The sequence below is a fragment of the Phalacrocorax aristotelis genome, chromosome 25, assembly GCF_949628215.1.
Source record: "Phalacrocorax aristotelis chromosome 25, bGulAri2.1, whole genome shotgun sequence".
Lineage (NCBI taxonomy): Eukaryota > Metazoa > Chordata > Aves > Suliformes > Phalacrocoracidae > Phalacrocorax > Phalacrocorax aristotelis.
Genome location: NC_134300.1, coordinates 716,416 through 743,335, shown reverse-complemented (window position 1 = coordinate 743,335; position 26,920 = coordinate 716,416). Strand labels below are relative to the sequence as shown.

The following is a 26,920-nucleotide window of genomic DNA, read 5'->3' as shown; positions in this document are numbered from 1 at the left end:
TTTAGGAAAATCTCCTTTGAGACCCCGTCACGCCTCAGAGCTTGTGCTTTTTTTATCATGGGTGTAACATCTAAGATGTGTTCGATCGATAGAGGAATTAACGGTATCGCTTTTCCAAATACTCTAACTTCTCGAGAAGGCAGAGGAATAATTTTCATTCATTCTTCTCAACAAAGGCACAGTCATAAGGCTGCCAGGCATTGTCCCAAGTTGCAAATCATATTCCTGGTGAAGATTTTCTGGTTTTCCTGCATGGATTCCTGATGTGGCGATGGTGCTGGTGGGCTCTGAAAGAGGGAGGGCTTCTGAACCGCCGGCTCCTACAACATGCAGGTGAAAAAAAAGCTGCAGTGGAGCTGTGCAGGGAGACCTCACACGGCTGCTTAATATCAGGAAGAGCAGTCAACTGGGTTTTTATTCCATAATGAGTTTTTCTACTAAGAAACTACAAGATGCATTGATTTAATAAAGCGTAGATTAACATGTATACCCTGGGACCTCAGAGAAAAAAAAAATTATACAGCAGGAATAACTGTTCTAAGCAGAAATAGGCTGTAAGTTATAGTAAGGAGAAAAAAAAGGGCAAAAGGAATTTGGAGGGCTGCTTGGATGGCAAAGCCGTAACTGTGCTTGGTGACAGACCATGCTCGTGTCCCAGAGCTCTTCCTTCTTTCACAGCTTTCGTGCTTATTTCCTTCGTGGGCACCAGCCCCCCGCGGTGGCGGCTGACGAGGAGCCGTGAGGAGCCGTGAGGAGCCGTGCCCCAGCTCCGGGCAGTGCCCAGGCCTCGGCCCGGCCCGAGCGACCGGCGGCGCCGCAGCGGGACGCGGCTGCTCCCGCGGCAGAGGCGCGACCGGCAGGGGGCGCCCGCCGGCCGGTGGCTCGCGTGCCCGCGCACGGCGCAGCGCCTCGGGCAAGCGGCGGGAGGGCAGGCCTCGGGCGGGCGGCGGGAGGGCAGGCCTCGGGCGGGCGGCGGGAGGGCGGCGGAGCGCTCCAGTGGAGAGCAGAGCTGGGCGCCCCCCTGACAGTGGGGTCAGGCAGGCATGGACGTGTCTGTGGCCACCAGCACAGGGCGTTGCAGGGCCCGTGGCCACCGGCACAGGACGCCCATGCTTGGTGAAGCCAGCTTGCCCGTCCGAGCGGACCATCACTCCAACGAGCGCCTGCGTCTCCTGTCAGGCTGCGGGCCTCAAACCTGCCCTTTTATTGTTAGATGGAGGGAAGGCAGTAAGGACTTTACAACTGCATGGGTTGCCCCTGAACGGCTGACGCTTTTCTTTCCCTTTCCTTCCAGGAATTGTGAGGGGCACACCGAGCCTGGATTAGGATAAGCCATCGGCTGTTTGAAATAACTGGTGGTGTGAAGCCACAGGCGTTTACTAAAGACCACCATGAACTTCAGATGAACAGGTAACAGGGTCCTACAAAAATCTTAAAGACAAAACATTAGGGCTGCACAACTGTCACCGGTGTAACGGCATGTCCACGCTGTCTGGATTAAACAAGCCTACAGTGTGTGAACTTCTAGCTCACCTTCACCTTCTGCGAAACACTGACCTTCACTCGAGTCCTGCCAAAACATGCATGTCTCTAACGCAACTAACTCGGACACGGGCAATCTCTGAAAATATCCAGCATCAGCTAATACCACAGAGAGAATTTGTTGGGTAATTCAACCAGGCAAGCTTTACGTTCAAAAGTTTATGGAAAGGAAGAGTATTTTCCATATGGGATACTTTCAAATAAAATATCATTATTATCTCCTACAGTTCATATGGACCAATTTTAGAAGGCATTTCCCAGTGCTGGTCTCTGACTATGTTTTAGCTGCTCTGATGGTGTTCTCTCCACCACGCACCTAAATTGCATCTGGTTTAATAAACAATCTTTGATGCACCACAGGTTTTTTTCTCCATCTGTGCTATTTTCTGAAGTGCACAAAAACATCTAAGTCTTTCATCGTAATAGTTTCAGAATCACAATGCAGCACCACAGTTAAAACGTAACAAACCACAACACGCAACTTGACGCTGATCTAATAATAATAATAATAAAAAGCCAGCCTTTTAGTTTACTAGGGCTTTTTCTAGATGCAGTTTTAACTTCTCTGATATACTGCATGCACATGATGTGGGGCATTAGGAGCTCCTTGCGAACAAGATGAGTCCTGAGCTGAAAGCCAGGCTCACAATAAAACCAGCTGGTTTCCATTGTGGGAAATACACTTACTGAAAGTGATACATGGCATCTGAGGAACCAGTCAAACGCAGCCTAAGCGGAAGAGTGATTCAGACCCTTCAGGAGCAGGTTTCAGCTTAAAACATCTCTGCTTTTTCCCTTAATTAGGTTTTTCCTCATAAAAACCCAAGTCAGATCATTCACTGTAATGGAAATCCTCAGGAAATTCCCAGAACTGCAAGAGCTACCACAACCGATTCTCCACTCCTCAGAGCCAAACTTAACCCTTTTAGTGACCTAGCACTTTGAGTTTTCCTTTCCATTGCTGCAGGAGAAGCAATCTCACAGCTTTATTGCTTTCTCCTGACCCCCCCCTGCCCCAAGTAGTTTTAGGAATATGAAATGGTATGAAGTAATAGTAACTTCTAAAAGAATCCAGCCACTTCCAACTGCCCTTAAAGGAGCAAAACATAAAACTCCCAAATGCCAGAATAAAACAAAGGGAAAAAACCCTTCCATACATCTGTAGTCAGAGCAGGGAAGTGACAGGAGGCATCAGAAGGGGATTATCACAAGAAGAAGAGGACAGTGAGAGTGAGGAACATGAGGAGGTATTACTCATTACTGGTAGCTGGTTGTTCGCTTGGCTCTTGGTCTGTGACACATTAGTCACAAGTGGTTTTGGAGAAATGATTTAAATTTCAAGGGAGAGCGTAGGCAAGTATTGGAGGGAGGGAGGAGAAGCTATCAGACCTCCCTTACACATCACAAGTAAGCAAAAGTAAGAGGATGAGTTGCACTTGTGTCTTTCACAGGGTATCTTTGTTATGTGGTCTCGTGTCCACAGCAGTTGAGAGAAGCGGATACAATGTGGAAATTATCCCCACAAACATCTGTAATAATAAAGTACAGCATGAAGTGACACTTAGGCTGACAGGGGAAGTGATGCATAATACAGTTTCTTCAAGTCCTGAATTTCACATTAGTTTTTTTTTTCTTACTATTACGCAAATGACAAAGTTCAGTTTCAGAGCGGAGGTCTCTTCCTTAAGCAGCAGCCCTCTGACAGTGTCATTGCAATTTTCTGTGTGTACAGTCTCAGCTAGTTCTGTTCCAGTTTTGCCTGAGGCTACGTAAGATGAGTTTCCCAACTATGAATAAAGCAGTCATTACAAGGTTTGGTCTTAGGCATTCCCAGCATCATTTAGCAACTGTTCTGAATCGCTGCTAGAAGCCTCAAATCAGGGATCAAAAGCTACACTGTAGTAGACATTATCAAAATAACTAAAATGGAGTTAGAAAAGAAACAGGAAACATTTTCTTAAACGGATATATTATTCACAATAGTAGTACAGATAGCTAGTCTAAACCAAATCGACCGCACTTCAAAACAAACAGAAACACATCTTTTGAAGTAGCAAAAATTGTGAGAAATTTTAACTCATTTCTCCAGAAAGTTAAAACTGTGAAAGAAAGGACCTTTTCATAAGAAAGCATCCTTAGCATAACTTCATATACTGCTATAACAAAGCAAGAAAAATCTGATGGGAAGAGGTACTTACGAAATCCCATAAGCAGCTCTGGAAGAGACGCTACGTTAGCCTGTAACCAAATGCTGCGCAGAACAATGCTTTAACAGAACAGGGACACTCCAGAGCGAAAGCAAGAGTAGTACTGAAATTTAACACGGAGGGATTCCTACAAAGCCAAAGCTATACTTGCCCTCCTTTTCTAGTGCATGTTTGGTACAACATAAAATAGCAAGACTCGTAGGAAAGTACGCACAATTAGAGCTCCCTTACCTGTCAGTGGCTGTAGTGCCTTTTCAATAGAAGGCAACGGTTCCTTTCTGAGAGGTCGATTTAGCGAGCTGTCTTGTGCACTGAAGAGTCCAGGGCTGTCAGTTAGTTTTTTACGTCCATTGGTGCTGGTAGAGTTTGAGACTCTGCAGCTGCCTATTGCACTTGTGAAAAGATTTGTGTGTTCATCGTTGCTGGCTGGCTCAGAGCTTGGAGTAAATCCCCCCAGGGACAGACCTGGGGAATTTTCTGAACAGTCTATCTGTAGCGGCGTCTGCAATCCCAGTGCTAACGAATTAGACTCCGAAGGCTCTCTCCTGACCCACTGTTCATCTCTGCTTAGCAAGCCCTTTGAAGGCGACAGGTGGGGACACGACATGTGACATCTATGTTTCTCTTTATGTTTGTACCTCTCACCAACAGCCTCCTTCCCAAATCTGTAGCGCTTCAAGGACTCCAGAACTGTTCTAGAAGAGCTATTAGCCGTTATAGTGTCCATGGAAACCTGCGGTTGTTCGGAAGAACGATGTTCTCTGTGTTTATGGCGATGTCTGTGCTTATGTTCGAGCATCCAGCCATAAGCCATTTCGGGTGGAACACTGGGGTACGTGCTCATTGACAAGAGCGGAGTCCTACTTGTCGTGAGGAAAGCCTCCTGGCGTAGAAGTTTATGCTTCTTCTTGTGATATTTGGTGGGATTGAGTAGCAAGTGGCCTGTATGCATGTAGGAAGGTGGTGGCAGGGGGGTAGTAAAAGAAGGAGAAGGTGGAGGAGGATAAAGAGTTGGAGGGTACCTTCCATAATAACCTAAGCCTATGGGCGCAGCTGCAAGGGGAGAGGGAGAATAAGGCATGCCGTAAGAGGGGTAGAACCCGGTACTGGAGAGAGGAAAGCTGAGACTATGCATAAAAGGCATTTCTGCCATAGCCTCCCGCATTTTTGGAGGCCTGCCTCTCTTCTTCTTTAAATCAGGTTTTCTAATGTAGTGCAAAGGATCTAAAGGAAAAGTAGGATGGGTATAGAAACTATTGAAATTTATCCTAAAAATGGTAGGCAGTAAATCTCGGGGTATAAAATGGTGACTTCTGTGGGTTATTCTAATTTCACTTAATCGACTTATTAATTCTTCTAATTCGGCAAGGAAATCTGGGTCCTGCCTACCTCGAAGTTGAGGATACTTCTTTTTCCTTTTTCGCTTCTGTCTCTTCATTTTGTCATAACTAAGATAATCATGGCTGCGGCGCTTGCATTTGTGTTTATGTTTTTCTTTTAGGTTACTTAAAACGGTGGACGTTTCGGGTGGAATAAGGGAAACGTGATCAAATGAATGCCTTTTCTTCTTTTGCCCACAAAACTTCTCCGCCCGATCTGAAGTACTGTTGTTATCTGTTCCTATTCCACTGTCGCTGGGAATCGTCTCATCGCTGTGAGACTCACTCACTGGGGAAGGAGTGGCTTCTTTCAGCGATGTCAGCTCACTCAAGTGAGAAGGAGAGTTTGGCAACAAGGTAGGTGGAGATAATCTCCTCCTTCCCTTCGCAGCTTTTTTCATCGCAAGTGTCTGAACAACGCTTCCTTGTCTGGAGTGTATGTGTAAATACGGCACCGAGCTGGGCTCGACAAATCCTGCATCGCTGCTGACAGGGCTCTGTCCCCCACTCACTGCAGACGACTGGGAGCAAACTGGGGATGGAAGAATCTCAGAATTATTAGCTGTTGAAGGCATCAAATGCGGAAGTACTTGTCCTAATGACGTACCAGGAGCTTGCTGAGCAGACTTCTCAAGAACTGTCAAACTGGCAGAACTGCTAGTTAAAATACCATTCAGGACAGCTTTAGGTTTCCTTCCTCTCCTTTTTCCTATATAAATTGTTCCTTTCTTGCTGACATTTATTTGCTGGCCTAATTTTGAACCAAATGTGGCAGCAAGAGTTGATACTGTATTGTGGAGTTTAGATTGCACTTTCCCTTTGTTATTTGGTTCCACTGTACTAGACAGAATCTGATTCAAAAGTTTTTTTCGCTTCAGAGTTTTCATTTTATTTATTTTTCGAATAATTGTTTTCATTAACTGTCCGTTATTTCTCTTGGCAACTTTTCTGTCTGAGTCTACTTCCAAATCACTCATGCTACAAATATTAGGTTTTTGGACTTCTTCTGGCCCTCGGAGCTGGTCCTTTCTCTCAAAATAATCCCCACTTCGATGTTGATCACTTTCGGACTCTATCTTGCTTGAGTTATCTGTTCCAACAAAAGGTGCCACAGAAAGAATAGGTGGCTTCATTTTAATTGACGATCTGATCTGTCTTTTAGGTCTCCCCCTCTTTTTAGGAAAAGGTTGTCCTGATAAGCTCTGTTTTAGGGAGGGAATTTCTACTTCAGGCTGCAAAATTGGGGGTTCTTGCTCTTCTTTTGACTGCACTGAAAACACTTTTGATGCTGGGATCTTTAGAGTTCTTTTGGGAGGACCTTCAAGCTCTGGCATCTCCTTGGATTTAGGTCTTCCTCTTTTGGGTTTATACATGTCAGGTAAGAAATCATCTGACATACACAAACTAGAGGGTTGTTTGTGAGTACTGTAGAACTTTTGAGTTTGCTTGTCAGTCTCAGCTAACAGTGCAAGAGACTGGCCGTTAGCTTCATTCAGTTTTGGCAACTGGTGTTTGACAAATTCGTGCTCCACAAATGAAGACGATCCTATGTTTTTCAAGAATTTGGCCTGCTCCAGATTACTGCTCGATAGTGCACCGTATGAGATGTTTTTAAAAAGCTCCGACCTTTCTAGTTCTAGGCCCTTCGGAGGTCGACATGTGTTCCTTGACACTACTTTAGTCCATCGTGGTTTCCTTCCTTTTCTTTTCTTTAAAGGTTTTGATTGCTGAGTAGCGCTCAGATTTTTTGCTCCTTGGCAGGATTTATCTGATGCAGCTATTGCACCAATCTTTAGGAACTGCTTGCTACTAAACAAGCTTGTGAAACTAACTACTGAGGGGGTGACAGTAGCATGAATGCTTGTTTCAGATGCCAAAATAGGCTTTTTCCCTGTAGAAGGACTAATTCTTGAAGTTTCTACATAAGTAGCTTTTGAATCATTTACATCTTTATCAGCACCTTTAAAATCAGTGCTCAGAGCATGGTTCAATGTTCTGTTTATATTCAGAAGTGTACTGTCAGAAGAAAATGATGTTTTGCCAATCTGATCTGAAATACCTTCTAAGAGATCTGCTGTTGAACTTAAATGCAATGAGTTAGATGCTAACTGTGAAGATGATGTTGAGAGGCTCCTGTTTAAGGTGGTAACAGACACTGTGGGTGAAGGCGATGGGAGATTTCCCTCTCCTACTGCACTAAATGGGGACTTTGCTGTTGATACGTCCGAAGCACCTCCTGTTCTGAAGTCTGGTGAAGTGCAATATACTGGAGGCTGTTTTTCATGCTTAGATGTTTCGTAAATCCCTTTTTCACTGGTTGAGTAACCATCCTGTGGAACACAGATTCCTTCATTAAACATCTCTTTGCCTACATCAGCAATTTCTTTACGAATTGAAAATTTTTCCAAGATGCCTTCTTTATTCTGTCTCATAATATGCTTCTCAAATGTTTTGCTAGTAGTATTTTCCTTTAGTAAATCTGTAGTCTCATGGCTTTCAAGGCTACTGTGGTTTGAATTGCAAGGAAGCTTAAAGGGCTCCGAGGCAGGCATAAGAGCATCTGCTTTTAGAGTTCCGGAGTCCTTGTTAACCAAACCAATGGGACTGCCGATTCCTGTTGGCTTCTTTCCAGAGTCCTTGCTAACCAATCCCACTGGACTGCTAATTCCTGGCATCTTCCTCCCAGAATCCTTGTTAAGTGGTCCCATTGGGCTGCCAATCCCTGGTGTCTTCCTTCCAGAGTCCTTGCTAGTCAGAACTGTCATATTGCCAGTCCCTGGCATCTTTCTCCCAGAATCCTTGTTAACCAATCCTGTAGGACTATTTATTCCCAATAACTTCTTCCCAGCATCCTTGTTAATCAATCCTGCTGGAGTGCCAATTCCTACTGGCTTCTTGACAGACTCCTTGTTACTCAATCCAGCTGGAGTGCCAATACCCGCAAGTTTCCTCCCAACATCTTTGCTGATTAATCCAACTGCAGAGCTGGTAACTGTCTGTTTCTTTCCAGGGTCCTTATTAACTAACCCAGTCGGAGTGCTGATCCCTGGTGGCCTCTTTCCAGAGTCCTTATTAACCAATCCAATTAACGGGCCAATCCCTTGTGGCTTCTTCCCAGAGTCCTTGTTAACCAATATGGCTGCACTACCAATCCCTAATGGCTTCTTCCCTGAGTCCTTGTTAACCAATCCCACAGCAATACCAGATCCTGGCAGTTTCTTTACTAAATCTTTATTAACTAATCCACTTGCAGTTATGGTTCCTGGTAGCTTCTTCACAGAGTCTTTAACCAAACCAGATGCAATTCCATTTCCAGGCTTCTTCTGCCTTGTTTTGGAAGACTTTGAAGGAGGACAAGTTGCAATAAGTTGAGCCAATTTTTCTGTTACTGTTGTTGCTCCATTAATTTGTGTTCTATCCTTTAAGTCAGAATTATGGCTACTGATAAGAGTTGGAGGAGATGACTTTATATAATCTGTCATTTCAGAGTGCAAGGGGGTAACTTTCTTAGATAAAGGATTTGTTTCTACTTGTATACCTTCTTCCACATGTAATTCAACTGTTGCAACTTCTCCAGCTTTCTTGTACGACTTTGAAGGGTCCTAGAAGTTAATAAAAAATAATCTTTAGGAACAGAGCACAATGACTCTCTCTGAGTAACACAGTATCTTTTCATGTTAAGACTATTAATACCTGCTTTTGATAATAGGGTAACTAACCAAACGCTCACTTCATGATTCTATTAATTTTAAAGCAAATATATTTCAGTGGATGTGTTAAGGCTGTTAAGGGTGTTAAGGAAACCCAATCTCACTCCCAGTCCTCATATATAAACTATTTAATCTGTCCCCCAATTATAAACATTCTCAAAAAATACTGTCAATGTTTATTAAAAAAAAAAAACCATTAACAACAATATAATGGGCTAACTATTTATAGCATGATAGCACTTGAAGACCTCACATGCTACCGAGAAGCAACTGAGCGATGCACTGCAAGGGCAGGCACTGTGTAAACCTGTCCATGCACAGTTCTACCAGTGTTTCTCAGTCTTGTCCCATGACACCCTCAACTGCTGTAGTAACAGGTTCTTCTCACAGCAGACTGCTGTTAGTACTAAATTAAGTCAAATTATTCTGTTGTTTGTACAGGGAGGGGGGGCACACAACACATGGAGTAAGTGAAACTTGTGAAGTTATTTTCAGTTCCAACCTAATCAAATTTGAAATTTAGTCTGTAAAGGTTAAAAAAAAAAAAAGGAATATCCATTACCTCAATAAATCCTATCAGGAACTTCCCAATAAATTAGTCTTTTATTTTGGAAGGACATTCTTCTTTACATACAGGGCCCAACACACCTCTGAAATGCATGGGATACCTTCACTCCAAGCAAGGGCTAAGAATGGAAGACTCTGATCCCTTATGAGATAATTACATATACACACAATTTGAAAACTTTCTGGGATCTACTGTCTCAAACATCAAATAAAGAGTGAATGGTGTGCATCAATGCCACATCTATTCATCCCTCTGCAATAAAAATGAAAGACTATCACACAGTACTTACTGTACTTGATTACAGTCAGCATTAGATTGATCACGTTCACGGTTGGCCAATATCTAATTATGCTGAAGAAAGATATAGTCTGGACTCCTTTGAAATCAAAGCAAACTTCGGTGCTGATCATGAAATATTTATTCAGTAAGCTATACCACCATGACTTAAACAGAACACCACATGCTGGATTCAGCCTAACAATGTCCTAGAACTGGGAAGTACCTGCTTGGGTAATGTGCTGCCTGAGCCATCAGAAGCCCTGCAGTGCACATACAAGTGCTCCAAATCCTAGGCTACTGCCTTTCTGTTGGGATGGAGCAAGAGGCGTGTTTCTTTCTACCCACATACAGGCCTGGAACTTATGTGGAAACTACTGAGTCAGCACAACACACGACCCAACTCTGAATATGGAACCCAACCCCTTCAGCTGACACGCTTGGACATACCCGGGGTAGACTGTGAGTGCTAGAGATCTTAACTAAATAGTATCAAGGTAGTCACAGAATCATAGAGTAGCATCATAGATTCATTAAGGTTGGAAAAGACTTCTGAGATCAAGTTCAACTGTTAACCCAACACCCCCAGGCCTCCTAAACCACGCCCTGAAGTGCCACATCTACACGTTTTTTAAATACCCCCAGGGACGGTGACTCCCCCACCTCTCTGGGCAGCCTGTGCCAGGGCCTGACCGCTCTTTCACTAAAGACGTTTTCCCTCACACCCAACCTAAACCTCCCCTGATGCAGCTTGAGGCCGTTTCCTCTCGTCCTGTCACTGGTGACCTGGGAAAAGAGACCAACCCCACCCCTCACAGGGGGTTGCAGAGAGCGAGAAGGGCTCCCCTCAGCCCCCTCTTCTCCAGGCTAAACCCCCCCAGCACACTTGTGCTCCAGACCCTGCCCCAGCCCCGCTGCCCTTCTCTGGACACGCTCCAGCCCCTCAAGGCCCTTCTTGTCCCGAGGGGCCCAAACCTGAGCCCAGCATTCAAGGTGGGGCCTCACCAGCGCCGAGCACAGGGGCCCCATCCCTGCCCGGCTCCTGCTGGCCACACCAGTGCTGACACAAGCCCGGGGGCTGGTGGCCTCCTTGGCCACCTGGGCACTGCTGGCTCATGCCCAGCCGGCTGTCAGCCAGCACCCCCAGGGCCTTCTCCGCCGGGCACTTCCCAGCCCCTCTGCCCCAGGCATGGAGCGTTGCCTGGGGTTGGTGTGGCCCAAGGGCAGGACCCGGCCCTTGGCCTTGTTAAACCTTACACAACTGGCCTCGGCCCATCGCTCCAGCCTGCCCAGGTCCCTCTGCAGAGCCTGCCTGCCCTTGAGCAGATCAACACCCCCACCCAGCTTGGTGTCATCTGCAAACTGACTGAGGGTGCCCTCGATCCCCTCGCCCAGATCATTGATGAAGACATTAAACAAGGCTGGCCCCAACACTGAGCCCTGGGGAGCCCCGCTCGTGACCAGCCACCTGCTGGATTTAGCTCCGATCACCACAACTCTCTGGGCTCGGCCGGCCAGACGGTTTTTACCCGGCAAAGAGTCCGCCCACCCAAGCCATGAGCCACCAGCTTCTCCAGGAGGATGCTGTGGGAGACAGTGTCAAAGGCTTTGCTAAAGTCCAGGCAGACACATCCACAGCCTTTCCCTCACCCACCAGGCGGGTCACTTGGTCATAGAAGGGGATCAGGTTGGTCAGGCAGGACCTGCCTTTCCTGAAGCCATGCTGGTGGGCCTGATCCCCTGGTTGTCCTGCACGTGTCTTTCTTATCAGTCCGACTATATTCATAGAGTTACACCCTCTTTTCTATGGTCTGAAATTTTGCAGAGAACTTTGCAACAGATTTTTAATCTTTGTTCAGTGGACTTAAAGACACATATGAAAAATTTACCTAAATACTGACTTGGGAATTCAACTTCTCCATGTGTTTGTTAAGCCACCTGTGCATACACTGTCTTCCTCCTTCTCTGCCTGCTACCCCACTAGCCAGCTTCTTTTGTATTTTTATACTCTACCATTTCTGGGTATCAAATGCCTTTCGTCAGGCTACACCTTTTCCTATCCTCTGCTTCCAGACAAAGAGCTTGGGAGTTTTATTAGCTATTTAGATGAAAGAAATAAGAAAACTCTCCCTAAAAGTAGCTTTGATCTAACTAAGATGCCAGAATTTTGAAAACATGACCTTAGCATCAAACAAAGGTTCTTTGAAAGCTGAAGGCATTCGCCCTCCAAAGTTTCTTTCTCATCTAGGGTGAGTGAATTTTCCAAGTGCACTGAAAATGGTTTCAAAGAACAACAAAAACAAAGCAAGAAACTTTTATTGAGATGACAGACAAGAAGTCAAAAAAAGTTTGTAATTTTTTCAGCATTTTTAAAAACAAAAATTTCATATGGGAAATTACTTTTTTTCCCCATAAAGCCATTTACAAATAAGTATGATTAACAGAAAGAGTTTATTTTTGGGGGTGGTGGTGGTGTGGTGGTGTGGTTTTTTTTCAAGGGAAAAAATGTCATCTGACAACAGTTAATAAAGACATCGTGATCAAAATATCTAACCTTCTTCAGAGAAGGCTGCACTAACATGGCTGCTACAGTTGCTGCAAAAACATTTTAAAAGCCTCCCAGAAGCACAGAGTCAGAGTTCCTCCTTGCAATTCTGCACTATTAAAGATTTCAAATATTCACTTAAAGTAAATGGGAGGTATTGCTATCACTAAGGACTATCATACAGGAAGAATAAAACTATCGTAGACAGATGATAAAATTAAATAGTACACAGCCATGAACTTCAGGAATAATGAGGACATTTTCTGTATGGAAGGCAACAATGGAAGAAAAGAATTTGAATACACTACTCATATACTGAGAAAAATCATGTAAATCTCTCCGCTTAAGCCAGCATCAGCACAACTCTACCCGTACCAGTCACAGCATAAGTGGTGCTACACACCAACTATAAGCGTTGTTAAAAAAGTTATCTAAAAGCTAGTGAAAACAGATCACCATGTATGTCTCAGGCTTCACTGCCTGTTTCTTTACTAGGTCCACACTAAAATCCTTGATGTACCAGATGCTAAATTTCACTGTTACGATCACCGCCTTACCAGCCCAAACGTGTTTCCAGAAAGTAAACAAGATTTCACAAGAACAGTGATAGGTCACCGATCAAAGTTCTCCTTTTGGGGGAGGGTGGCCACAAGCATCACTTGGGGTTGGATGTCTCCGAACCTGCTGCAGTAGTAGAACAAAACCCACCAGTCATATTGGTTATTGGTTTTAAAGCTGTGGTGTAAAAGAGACTGTTGTCTGTGGAGAATAGTCTGGCACTTCGCCCAGCTTTTCTGTGGCAGCTGCAATCTTATGTAAATTATGTTGGAGCGTCACATTTCAGGAACTTCCCCCCGACTTAGCCACCCTCATACAAAACATACAGCTGGGAGGCGGGAGCAGCCATGATATGTCCTACTGCACCGGAGACAAAAAAGGTGCCACGCTTTCCTGAAATAGCTTCTACTGCAAAACAATCACTACGTTAGATGGCAAGGAGAGATCTGAAGTCAAAAGCATGTCACTGAGTGCCTTCAGTGAGTACAGCACTTCAAAGCTTCAGCGGTTGGCGTGACCACGCTCACACGCAGCCCTACAAATGCATATCTGGTCTCTTGTCGTTCTGGTCCTGGTGCTGGAAGCTGGCCTTGCACGCAGCACATTTAGCGTTGCACTTTTGTGGTTCCATGGAGCAGAGAGCCCTAGTTCGTGGTCTGACTTGAACAAACGCACAGTTTTATATCAGAGAAAGCGCTAAGTCAGATTTTAATGCAGATAGTTTTGTGGTGACTACTAACAAATCACTCACAGAAAAAACCAAAACACCCCTAACATCTTGTAGGTGTTTCATCCATCTGACTCGCCCAGGACGTCTGCAAAGCACATACTTCAACCTTCTTCACTGATACCTTTATGTTGCAATGCAAGTTGACTACGCCACATAAAAGCCTAAAACCGTTTTTCTTGGATTACGTGCATTTTCAGTCAAGAGTTCTAGACCTGTTCTATGTTACTCTGGCACTCAGACGGTAAGCTTAACCTAGCTGCAAAGCCATTAAAAAGGTCTAGATTACATTACATTAAAAATAATTTTGTGCTTTAAAAACTAAAACATTTAGTCCTGTGCAATCTATAGCTACAACCGTCTGGATTAAAACTCTATCCAACAAAAGAATCACCCAAAGCAACTACATAAAGCACCTAAGTTTTCATAAGATTGGTATTATTAAGTTTGCACTAGGCAGAATTTAAAATTCTACATCTCGTGTGTGGATGTATGGTTTCTACACCGTACATCCACAAAATTGCATCGTTACTTTGCAGAATAAAAATTCCAGGTTATTTTGATATCAACTATTAATGGGTTATAATCAATCATTCCAGAATTATCACAGGCACCAACGGCAAAAAATTGGCTTTACTTCTAAAAAAGGCATTCACTGTTACACCACAGCATAATCTCAGGGTTTATTGTTACTGGATTATTATTTAGTGTTCTTATTATTGGTACTTATTTGCAAAAACCTTAAGAGTAGATAGTACTTCACAAGAACAAGGATATCTCCTATCAAGTCTGGTGCAAAACTCACACTTCTCACACTAGAAGCAAATTAGGAAATGCAAGATAGTCTCAGCTTCCAAAAGCTGAAATAATTAGAAGAAAAACAGATTGTTAATGAAAGTTTTGTTTGTGAATTCTCTTGAGAAGCACCAACAACCCAACAAGGATTTTTAGATGTCCGTACACACACACAGAGATATTCACTCGTTATTACTTTAGCTGTTGTATAATTCAAATAAGCATTCTGAAGAATCACAGCGATCGCTTGTGTGGTGGTGGCATCAATATATTCTATACAAGTTCCCCAAATAATGAGTGAAAGTGCGTTTGCTGTTCATTTTTCACTTCCAAGACTTTTTAGTCTTTTCTAAAAGCAAGTGTTAGCTAACTACCAGGGAAAAAACTGCTTTGTGTAAGGAGTGCAAGAAAAAAACTTATGTCCCAGAACCTGCAGAAAATATTCTTGAGCTACTCAAAAAGAAAACGAAATGCTTCTTTAGCTTTGGTACTTTTTTGCTTGAAAATTTTCAGTTAGCAGCTGTGATTTCATCAGCAAACCTTCCTGTAGAGCTTCCCTACATAACCAAGGGCGATACAATGAGCTACAGAACACTGCACTCAGCAGTTTTACAGAGAAATAAGGAGATGGAGCAAAAAGGCATGTTCCAACTTGCTTCACTGTTTTACCATGACTATTTCAGAATTACAGCAGGCTGTTACGATCACTTCTTGCCTTCCTATTTCCTAAAACTTCAGTAATGCAACTTTGCTATGTCATTGGCTACATCTACCTGCACAGGGAAACCATTCATACACCTCTTGTGCTAAAATTAACAGAAGCAAAATTTATATTTGTGCCTAAGGTGCAGGTTGTCAGGCTTAGCAAAGGCACACTAGCCATACAGCAATGTCTGTCTGTCACAGGGCACTTTTGTGAAAGAAAGAAAGAAACCCAAGTTTCGTATTCAGTGTCAAGAAGCAAACTGAATACTGTAACTGAGTACAATAACTTCTAATTTTGTTCCTCTCAACACCTGGGAACCTCAGCCATTCCTAGGCCTCTCTCGTCTGTTCTCTGATTTTCTCTTTAGAAGACTATTAGCTTTTTTGTCTACACATTTCTGGAGGACAAATCGTAAATACACAATTTACCCCCTTCACCTAACCCGCTCATGTTTCAGAATGGAGATAAACCCTCTACTAACACAACTGAAGACACTGCCCAAGGTTTAAGAGTTCTTTCAGCAGCAAGCTTGAGAAAGAAGCACAGCTATCATAGATGGGAGCGCAAAGTATTTCCTATTTTTATTTTACACTGATATTCCCAGGAGAAGATATCCTCTACTTCTTTTTGTGTCTTAGTGGTGAACTGAGTATACTGCAAGTGCTAAATCTCCATTAAAATTCTTCATTTCTCATCTAAAAGTACATAGAATTCAGTTTCACAGCTCAAAGTATTGCCACACCTTGCTCCAAATTGGTCATATATTCCCCTTCCCGCCCCCCATCGAAATGAAAGATTAAGGGAGCGCTTTCATTTTCTGAAGTGCAACTGCAGTGCCAGAACTTGCTTTATTTCATTGCAGTAAGAAAAAAAAATCCCTTGGGTATCAAATTCAGAACATGCGATGCTTTTAAACTGTGTTTACCATTTGTTTCTAGAAAGACATTTTTTAATCAGACTTGCTAGAAATCAGTAGGATGCGGTAAACGGTTATTTCTAACCATGCAAAGTGCCAGAACAGCAGCAGGGAACATACAGAGTTAAACAACTTGAAAATCATTTCAGTACAATTTGAGAGAGAGAGAGAGAGAGAGCGAGCGCGCACGCGAGTGCAGAGTATCTGAAGTGAATTATCATTAGTCAGGGATTTGAAACTATGTAAATGCAAATTTAATGCAACAGATCTGCGCTTCTCTACGCTATGTGTTTAGGCTGTTCACCAGACAATGAGCAGGAATAACTCTACTGAGAATAGCTGAAGTTAAAAAGTGATACAGTATCAATGATATCATATCCAATATCCATAATATTTAATAATATCAGTAATATTTGTTTCCCAACTTTCTAATTTCTATTTGAAATATGATGGACCTCTTGAAGAAAAACCTAGTATATAAACAAAGATGTCAAGGATGAGGAATCCATGCTGTCATCATCTGAGTTTAAATATTAATTATTCTCCCCGGTAAAAATTTCCTAGGCATGATCTCTTGATGCGATGGGAAAGTTTCCATACTTAATGGCTCGCTTTGCTAGTAAAAGATGCTCAGTTGCAAGTACCACCTCGATTTGGACATCAAGAGAGATCAAGGACTGGTATTCCAGATTGGCCCAAACTCAACTCATCGCAACATAGCCTTGTAGGGGAAAAAAAAGGGGCGGGAGGAAAAGCACAAGAGAAAAACAACAAAAGAAAAACAGCAAAAAGCCATCAGTGTAATGACAAGTTGTGATCTATTCCAGTTTTTTTCAAGATGAAGTTAGAGAAGTCACTAGAAAAAATAAGCTTGTTCTAAAATGGAAGAATGTAAAATCAAGTCCATAGCTGAAGTTCTACGTTACGCAACGTACCACTTGAGAATCTCGTTTGATAGGCTGACGAAAAACGCCTTTCTGTTTATAACGGAGGAAAAAAAACCCCACACTGTTGCATGGTAGTCTGGAAAAAGTAATTTTAGTCATTAGCGTAACATACAGCACACTTGTCCTTTCAGGGTATAATTTATTATTTCTCTTTGAAGATCCTCTTCCTCAAGAAAAACTTAACTCTAGGTATGCCAGGGGGAAGAAAAAGGTTTGGGTATGTCAGACAGACATCATCTCAGTACAAGGTAAAGGAATTTTCCTTCCCTTTGGGTAGGCTCTACCTTATGAGATAGGCCAGGACAAATTTATGCAGGTAGCTTTATGAACAGGACACCGGCTAGAGAAGTGAAAAACCTTCAGCCTTGGGAGCCTTTGAAACAGGAGCCCTGTGACCAGACAAACCATGTTGGGGAAAGACTGACTTCCAGGGACTCGTATCCTCCTGCTGAATCTTGTGAAAGTTGAACAAGGAACGCTCAAGGCAACTGGGAGAGATAAACACCCATAAGGAAACACAGATAGGTGCAAGAGAAATGGGAGCCTAGGGAAAAACGTCAGCTTTAAATCAGGAGGCATGTACTAAAAAGAGACATTATGGAGGGTGTATTCTAACATTTTCTTAGTTAGCAAAACTTTTGTGTATACTGGAAAAAAGAGCATGCTGTAACAAAACACTTCTAAAATTCAGCATCTCTGCAGCTACATTTATAATTCTTGCCATTTATCCCATTTTCCCTATCTGTTATTGCTGCTCTTACTTGTTACATCATGCACATCGTAAAAACAAGACATCCTCAAGGCAGGGCTATCTCCTTACATTTGGAAAATACCTGGCACATCTCTCAAGCCACTGCATTTATATGCAGTTTATCATCGGGCTGCTTTTTAACATATCTGGAAAAGTATTTTTTACTTTTCAGACACTGCTCGATATGTTCATCACAGAGTGTCAGTTAAGACACGCAGCAGAAACAATGGTTCTAACAAGGGAAAAATATAAATCCAAACACTAGAGACAAGCACAGCAAATACACAGCCCCATTTAAATAGAGACAAGACCCCCACTTTCTTCTGTACAAGAGACTAGAAATTAAGCTGTTACTTCTCAGGAATTTACCTCCGATGTTCACTTCGAGGTAACGTGGAAACTATGTTTCACTACTGCTACATTGGCAAGCTGTGAAAGAGCAAAAGGAGGTTTTTTTCCTGTCGATGGAAATTAAATCAAACCATTTCTAACTTCAGAACCTTCAGTATCAGAGGTTACGTGGAAAAACACTTCGTAGAACATGATTGTGCAGAGAAGCCAGCAGCTTTTAAATGCAGTTTAAATTTACTATGACTTGCAAAACACTGCATAAACACACTACTCACTTGTTTTGAAGGACAGTGCTCGTTCTTCTCATCTGTCATCTTCCCACTCTTCGGTGGCCTTCTTGGTTGCTTGATGCTGGTTTTTATCGCAGGCCGGCACACATAATTCTCAAGGTTCTTGGGAGGCTTTTTCGTTCGCTTTGCTTGAAGACCAATCTTCAGCTTCAAGTTGCCCTCTGAAAAGTTTGTTTCTTTCACTGAAAACTGTTGCTGTGCATCAGTCAGAGCCTCATTCTTCCCATTCTCGGTACTGTTCCCCTCCCGATTCTTCTTCTTACTGTCGTCTTCTTCCTTGGTGCAACTTTCTAGCTCTACTTCTCCTTTTCCCACCAACGTGCCAATGTTTACTACAGAGGGGCTTTTCCCAGAAAACCCTTCAGAATCAGAACCCAAGCCTAACATAGCAGTATTCCGAGGGTCCATCACAGGCGGAATATATGCCTTCGGGTAATTGTAGGGAAGATTTACAGAGATTTGTTCCGCAGAATATCTGTTCTACTACTGGCAGCCAGCATCTTTTACTCTGAAAAGGAAACGAAAGACAGAAGTAAACTTCAATTTTCTAGCAGAAATTAATATTAAAAACAATTAGAAAGTGAATGATCATATCTCAGATGAGCACAATCACGCAGCTGATGTTTCAAAGCACCAACCCTTCCTGTAACCTACTACAAGTATATGATTTATCTGTAAACCACTATTAGGTGGAAGGTGAAAATCAAAAGTATGTGACTGCTGTAATACCATTTCCAGTTCATCCACAAGACACTTCAAATGATGGTTAAGGCTTTTAATACTGATCAACAAAATACCTTTTCTTACTTAAAAGCAGAGCCCAGCTACTCCTGGTAATGCCACTCTTAGTCTGCACCCACTGAAACAGTGACATCTAAGGAATGGTACAGCTAATGAAACTGTGATGAAGCATCCAAAACCCAGAGACAATCCAATTTTAATCATCTGAGCCACGAGGAAAGTTGAGCTTAACCCAAGTATGTATTGGTTTCCAAACATGCCACAAAACATGCTTTTTAGTTGAGGACTTTCCACAATTCAGGAAGAAGGATGGGAGAACAGGATAAAAAACAACCCATCAAACAACCCCACCAAATACATTCACACGCTAATTTGTACTTCTTGAAGCATGGGACCAGAGAAGTCCACACTTCTACCATCAAAGCACCGTTACGTATATACAATTAACCTATTTATCCTAAGATATTAGAGGCAACTTTTTAATCTTAACTGCCATTAAAACTAAAGCAAAAGTTGATTTGAATCAACTCTCTAACGCAAGGGTTTCAAACCCCTGGCTGGCGGACTACTTGTGCAGCGTGCCAGCACAGCCTCCCCTGCTCGCACATACCACCACCAAGCCGTCAGCTGCTGCTTCCCCCACTGCCAAAGAACAAACAAAATCAGTGTACCCCATTACATTTTTATCCATGGAAACAAAAATCACCACAGAAAGAATCCTCAGAAAATACAGGTATGGTGCATCAGTAACTACTGAAGATGACAAATCACAGGTTACAAAAGAGAAGCTAAACATTCACATTTCAATATGGACAGACACTGAGAGTACGATGTACGAGAAAGGACACAAGTAACGTTTACAGAACTGGGGACTTGAAAATCAGCAACCCTCAAAAGGACTCTGTGCAGAGGATGAGCAGGAACTCCTGGTGAAACGTGACAGTCACAAGGACACACACAATCCTTGTAGTGTACTGAAGAAGTACCAGGACTTTTTGACCCTGCTATGGCAACACTTCGTCCATACGCACATCCACCCCACGGGTACGGCACGCCGGAGCACGCCAGGTCAAACCCCACCCAGCCTTAACAGCAGCTTGGGTGAGAAGTTCTCCTTCCTCAAGTTCCAGAAGCCAACAATCCAGGTGCATGTATTTGTTTTAGGGGCATTCTAAGCAAAAAGTGTTGAAGTATCTTAACCATTTTTGAAAATCAAATATGTCAGAAGCAAGTCTGAGAAAAATATCAACATACTGAAAAAGAGCATCACAGGAACTGAACCAGCATGATTTTCTGTTATCTTCTATACAATTATTAAGGCTAAATTGTAAGGAATGCTACGAAAATACTTCAGTGGTTTCTGTGAACTTCAAAATGAGTTTCAATGGTTTCAAAAAGGTTTCAATGAGCTCAGCTATGACATTTGGCCTCCTGGCAGGTCAGCACACACATACTCAAGCCCATCTGCACATGGCAGGTTCCAGGTCTGGCCTCTTGTCCAGACAGTGATTAGAAAACCAGCAGTGAGGAGGTGGTATTTTGGGGTGGTTCAGGAAACACAAGCACTGTATAAAAAGGGGAAGGATGAGGACTGTGAAAGGCGATACTGGGAGAGGGCTAAGGCAACTGTGGTGGACACAGGTTGGAAGTCAGATGCCAGGATTAGTGGGGACAGAAGAAATGCTGCTGAGAACACAAAATGCAAATCATTAGAAAGATATGCTTCACTGGCTCTGTTCTCAGAGAAAACAAACTTATTTTTGCATGTTCTGTGCACATTATTAAAAGGGATTTCTATCTGCAGCTATGACTTTTCAACTAAGAACACCCTGAAAAATAAAAAATGCTGTTATTTCTCAGAAGATCAGAGGTTATTAGACAAAAATCTCCATTTTATCACTAGAAAAAAATGGGTAGAGCAGCATGACACGGGGCACTAAAAAGCAAGTCACTGACAGTTCCTAGGTCAAGGCCCAACGTTCAGTCCATTAGGCTACGCCATGTCACCAAAAATGGGCTTTTCCTACATGCCAATGCACAAAGGAAAACTGGCCAGCAGTAAAATAATTCGAAGCCAGTGCATGCATTTTTATTATTCAAGCACAAGAAAAGGACAGAATCCTACAGGCCATCATGCAGCTCTTAAATCTATGTTCACACAAATGTTTCCTTCTCTAGTGATTATGGCCCAGAACAGCTAAAACGCTTCAGTCATTTTCTTAAAATTAAAATTAATTAATAAGCTTACAATCTTAAACCAAATTAAACTGAAACAGCACCATCTATACGGCTGTATTTGGCTCTGTATTTACTTAATAGCAAGACTTTAAGTAATTACACTCATACACTGACCTTAGAAACTGCAGGACCAAGACAAAGTGCACATTGAGAATTAAGGAGAACACTGTGCTAAAATCTTATTCTGTGATAACTCAGAATCAGTAACTATCCTAGAAACAAAGTCACAAAATTGATGCCTCTCATAAACACATAGCAGGTCATTTTATTTATCCATTAATTCCTCTCTACGCAGACAACAAAAATGCTAATCATTTTGCCCAGATCACTGTAATCTTCTTCTCTGACTCTCCAATTACCCCACTCTAATTCACAGAAAATGTGTCTGCCAATTTGACCATTTTCATAACTGTGAACTGATTAGATCTCATACCTTTGAATCCCAAGAATGCCTTTTCTTCCCTACCTCATCAAGTTCAGGGTTCCTGTCATTGTCTTCAACATGTGCATAACTGCACCTTGGTTCTTCACTTGTTCCTGTCCCTTAGCGCTTTCTGTTTCACCAGTGACATGCATTATATGTTTGTGTTCTATTTTTTTTCCCCTTTTAAATAACACCATTGCTTTCTCTGTGCTAGTCTTCACACTTCATGTGCCCTGCTTGCACCAGCCTGTGAGATTGGTACCATTCTTCTTGCAGGTCGTGCCTTAAAATCTCCTTGTGGTTGCCAATGTGAGTGAGCAGCCAGATGATGACAGCCATAGTTCAGAGGCAGCTATAAAAGCTTGCATGAATTTATCCTGAAAACTCCAACCTGGCACTTTCAATACTTAAGACTATCATCTTTATCCATGTGATATAAGGTACATATCTGCGTCTGCACTTTCCACATGTGTTCCGTTAATTTAAGAAAAATGGACTATGGACTTGCAAAGTACCTGCCTTGCTGATACTGACCCCTGGAAGAGATCTCTGCTTGTTTCCACCACAGGGACCTTTACAAGAAAAGCACTATATCCATCGGCTGAGCCTGGTAAGATTAATGGGAAATGAAAGCAGTCGAGCCTGATGGCCTGTGCCCACAATTAAGCATTTTCTAAGCCTACAGAGCGTCATTTAACCACACTGCTTCATATTTTCTAAAACTAGAAGGTACTACTACGATCAAGCACCATGGCATTCTACACCAGGTCAAAAACTCTGCTCAGTAATTCCTATCCCACTGCTCACATTTTGCAGACCCATGGCAGGTCTTTACAAAGCAACCTCAACATTTTTTATGTAAAGACTTTTGTTGATGAAAGAAACTGCCATTTCCCTGGGGACTCTATTCCAAGACCTAATTAACATTTTGCAACAACTTTCACCCATGGGATCTTAGGCTAACAGAAATTTTGCTAGATTAAGAACCACCTAGTATCAAATCTCTACACGGCCTTACAAATTATGATCAAGACATGTTCTAACCATCTCCCTAAGAAGCAAAACACATGAAGCTTCCAGTCCCATATCTGCTAGATCCTGTAGATCTCAAATTCCTCCTGTAACTGTTCTTCCCCAAAAAGATTAACCAGGAAGCATTTTAACATCTGTTTTGACATGTGCTACATAGCATTAATTGGTGTTCATGAATGTTTTTTCTAATGCCATACACAGTTTTAATAGCTAATATTCATTCTTATTCTCCTGTTGACAAGGGATCCAAAGCCCTTTTTGCCCATCGCTTGCTAAGATTTCTGTTCTTCTGCTCCCCTGCTTTTCCAGAAAAGATACCAAGGGCTGACTCCTACTGTCAGCTCCTAGATACATTCCTGTCACCCTCTTTGCAATATTAAATGAGTTTTTTTCCCTCTGTCCAATTTACTAAGTAACTTCATTTCCGCCACTCCTTTTGTTGACAAAGACATTGTGATTTTATATTTGGAAGGTGAGTATTTTTCTTTTGATTCTTTCCATTGCTTCAGCTCCAGGGGACACTAAAAAAATTCAGCTGAGTGTCTGAAATCCCAGATTATTACTAGTAACTCTATAGCCTTCCACAATCCCTCCTCATATTCCTTTGTCTTCCTTCTTCTGCTACAGAAGACAGCTACTACACTCAGAAGTTCTTTCTCAAAAGAGAATGAAACATGTCATAAAAACCCCACTGTATTTCTCCACATCACATATCCTAAGCAGCAACATGGACCACTGGAGGCCACTGAAATAGAAGTTCAAGGACCTGGGATTACCTAAGTATTTTTTAAATGTTTAGAGATGGAGATACTTGTCAGAAATAAAGTTACTGTGTGTGTTACGTGAGGTGACAAATATAGTATTTTACATATGGAATCTCTTAGATGTGTGTTTGACAGCTGTAAAATAACAGAGTACCTGTCTTGTCAAGCAGAATATTCTACAGCAGCATTTGTGGCCAAGCCAGTACGGGCCACATGCTGGGAGTGCAAATGCTCGCAGGACACTTACTTTGTCGGAAGAAATGCAGAAGGCAGACATGACGGCACTTTGCAAGCACGCACCAGTGGGAAGAGAACTTTGTAAGCAGATACATATAATGTTTCTTCTGATATCTTAACCTCACTTCTTCTGATGTCATACCTTAGCTGACAAGTTTGGAAACGCGAGCCTGGATTTTGTCTTGCCTGATAATTTTGGTGGTTTGCTCTCCGTATGCAAATGAATGTGAAATTGCCAAACACTGCATAACAAAACCCGTATTTGATGAGACCAAAGGTTCATTCAGCCGTATGCTGTTAGTCCCAACATTACCCAATACTGATTGTCTAGGGAAAAGTATAAAAAATACCCAACGTATGCTGTGGTAATTCCGCTAAAATAGTCTCCCAGCCTCTAAATTTGTGATTCAGGAACTTCCTGAGAGGTCTAATGCTTTTCAATAGGTTTTTCTGAATTAAAACTCTGTTATTTATACCCACCTAGTAAAAGATAATGTAAGGGATGCAGTAAACCAGTATTTCACCTTTAACTCCTGACATAATGTGCAGCCAACGCCTTTAGTTATGCCAAAAATACCCCAGTGCTAGAATGGCCATCCACACCACGTGATCCATGCTGCACAACAGGTAATGCTGTGATACAGAAAATTAGGAACAAATAGAGATTTTGCTTTCACAGAATAATCATATTATATCTGCAGATCAGATTTTTTATTTTCTTTTCAAAAGCTGTGAGATGAAACACATGACCTCACTGGAGTGGAAGAAATGCATCCACAATGGCAAAAGTCGACCTCTTGCCAATGGCAGCACAAATTAATTTTTTTTTTAAAGCTAACAATCCAGTTGACAACAATACCTATTTAAAAATAACTGCGATTCAGTAACTATACATGTTGTTTCCATTTTTCTCTTATGACAACAGCATTACAATTTGTATCAATAACCTATCTCTTGCACCAAGTATTTAAACTGTTTTTCATATCCTCAAGGACAGTTTAAACTTCTGAAAACAACTAAAACCAAGCTGCTTCTTTTTGTAAATTATGACTCAAATTATTTTACTGTTCGTTATCACTCAAACATTAAGTGCTTTTTAGATGACTGTTGACTGCCTGTAGCAACCAAATGTAACTGAAGTCCAAAACAAAGTTGCAATAATTTTGTCTTTAAAACCAAGATGTACTTAGACCCCCTCAAAATAAAAAGAGATCTGTCTTACATGCTTATACAGTTTAGAAAAGCTACTGAAGCTTTCATTTTCGAGTAAGAATGCTTCTTAAGAACTCAAGTAGGCAGACAGATGATGATTTTAGAGCCCATCTCTACCCATATGTTCAACCAGCTGCTAGAGCTTCCCCATTCACGCAGAGGCAGAAGCACCAGGGATGGTCTCAAGGTCCTTGAGGATGACCACATGACACATAAGCCCTTCAGGATTCACGCAAAAAACCTTACGAACTCCCACGCTCTTGGAAAACATTGCCTTTGCAGGTGCAAACTACACTAATGCAAGGAAGATGATCAAAACAAAGGTACACTGCTCTCGAAAACGAAGGCTACGGGTAACTGTACGAATGTAAAGTCACAGATTTTTACCACACATCCACCCAGCAAGCCCCGCTCCCCAACTCTCCTGACGAGACTAGAAAGCCAGCGTAAGAACCCATATCTCAGGTCTCCCTTACTGGCTCCTGACAACACACAACACCCAGGAGAGTGAATGCGTGTCCCGAGGCCATCTGATGGAAACCCACATTCCAAGTTTCTAGTTCTCTGCTGGGTAATTAACAGGGTGAAGGAACCACAAACCAAGGGTGAAAAACAGAAGTTAGAAAGCCAGGAGTCTATCTAACCAAAAGAGAAGGACAGCAACACATTTTGGTTTCTGATCTGAGATGGGGAAGGCTAAGGTACATGAGGCTCCATGACCAAACCCCAAATCACCCATCATAAAGCTAAAACAGGATTAAAAACCCTATAAAAGTGAAATTTCAGAAGTAGGAATTTGGAGGGGAGGGATTGCAGGCAGAAAACTCTACAAGCCACTGACCTAAACTAGCCAACATCCCGCACACAAAAAGAAGAAAAAACCTGGCAGAGAGACCCCCGCCTCCATCCCCCCCCGCACCACCGCCCTCCGCAGACGGAAGGGCCGCGCTCTTCCCACCGCCTCGGCCCTACGGAAAAATTCAAAGCTTCGGGGATGCGGAGCCTCGCGCCCAGACCTGAGCCCCAGGAAACTTCCTGAAACCGGCCCTGGCGCCCGGCCGAGGAGGGACATCCCCGGGGCCGCTGCCAGGGGCGCCCCGCGGCCCCGGCCCCCCCCAGCGGCGGCGGGCCGCCTGTCAGGTGATATCCCGCCCCCCCGCTCCCGCGGGGCCCGACACCACGCGTGAGCGCGGCTGTCAGAATCCCTCCACCTCCGCAGGGCACGCGGCCCCCGTGCGGGCACCGCTCCTGTCACCGGGACCCTCCCGCGCCGCCCCGGGCCCCGCCGCCGGGGATACCCCGCCTCGCTCCCCGGCGCGGGCCCGGCTGTCAGGGATCCCCCGCCCCCTCCCGGCGCGGGCCCGGCTGTCAGGGATCCCCCGCCCCGCTTCACGCAAGGGCCCTGCCGGGGTCCCCCGCTCCGCTTCGGGCGCGGGCCCTGCCGGAGCACCCCCGTTCGCCCGCCGCCGCGGACCCCACCGCCGCCGGGGATCCCCCGCCGCCGCCCCCGGCAAGCCCCACCGCCGGGGATGCCCCGCTCCCGCGAACGAGGCCCGGGGCGGCGCGGCGAGGATGCGGGGCAGCGCGCGCCTCGGCGCCGGTGCGGGGCGGGGCGGCCCCCGCAGCGGCTCCCCGGCCAGGCTCCCCTCCCCCCGGGCTCCGGGCCTGAGGCGGTCCCAGTCCCCGCCCGCCGCCCGCTCGCTCGCTCCTCACCGTGTCAGCGACAACACGGCCGGGGCCGAGGACGGGCTCCTCCGCGCCGCATCTTCCCGGCCGCCCGCGCGGACGGGGCCAGGGCGGGACCCGGACCGACCGGCCGCCGCTTCGGCCCTGCTCCCGGCCGAGGCAGCGAAACCAAAATGGCGGCGGCTCCTGCTCCACCGCGAGCGAGCGCCCGGCGCCCCGCCTGCCCCGCGCCCGGCCCCGCCCCCGCCCGGCCACACCCCTCCGGGCTAGCCCCGCCCCCGCCGGGAGAGCGCGCCGTTCGCCCAGCGGTGGGCGGCA

General features: G+C 44.0%; 1 protein-coding gene across 2 annotated transcripts in view; it reads right to left on the bottom strand.

The window, feature by feature from the left end:
* The window catches only part of ASH1L (ASH1 like histone lysine methyltransferase), a 64,042-nt gene extending 37,213 nt beyond the window's left edge, over nucleotides 1-26,829 (bottom strand). Inside the window, exons 1-3 of one of the 2 annotated variants that reach the window (XM_075075328.1) lie at nucleotides 26,630-26,829; nucleotides 18,254-18,776; nucleotides 3,981-8,730 (exon numbers count right to left, since the gene is read on the bottom strand). In XM_075075328.1, coding sequence (XP_074931429.1) covers nucleotides 3,981-8,730; nucleotides 18,254-18,676 — 5,173 coding nt within the window. In that variant the 5' untranslated portion in view covers nucleotides 18,677-18,776; nucleotides 26,630-26,829. The remainder of the gene's footprint in view (nucleotides 1-3,980; nucleotides 8,731-18,253; nucleotides 18,777-26,629) is intronic. The other variant, XM_075075329.1, reaches the window with a different exon arrangement.
* Nucleotides 26,830-26,920: the final 91 nt, after the last annotated feature.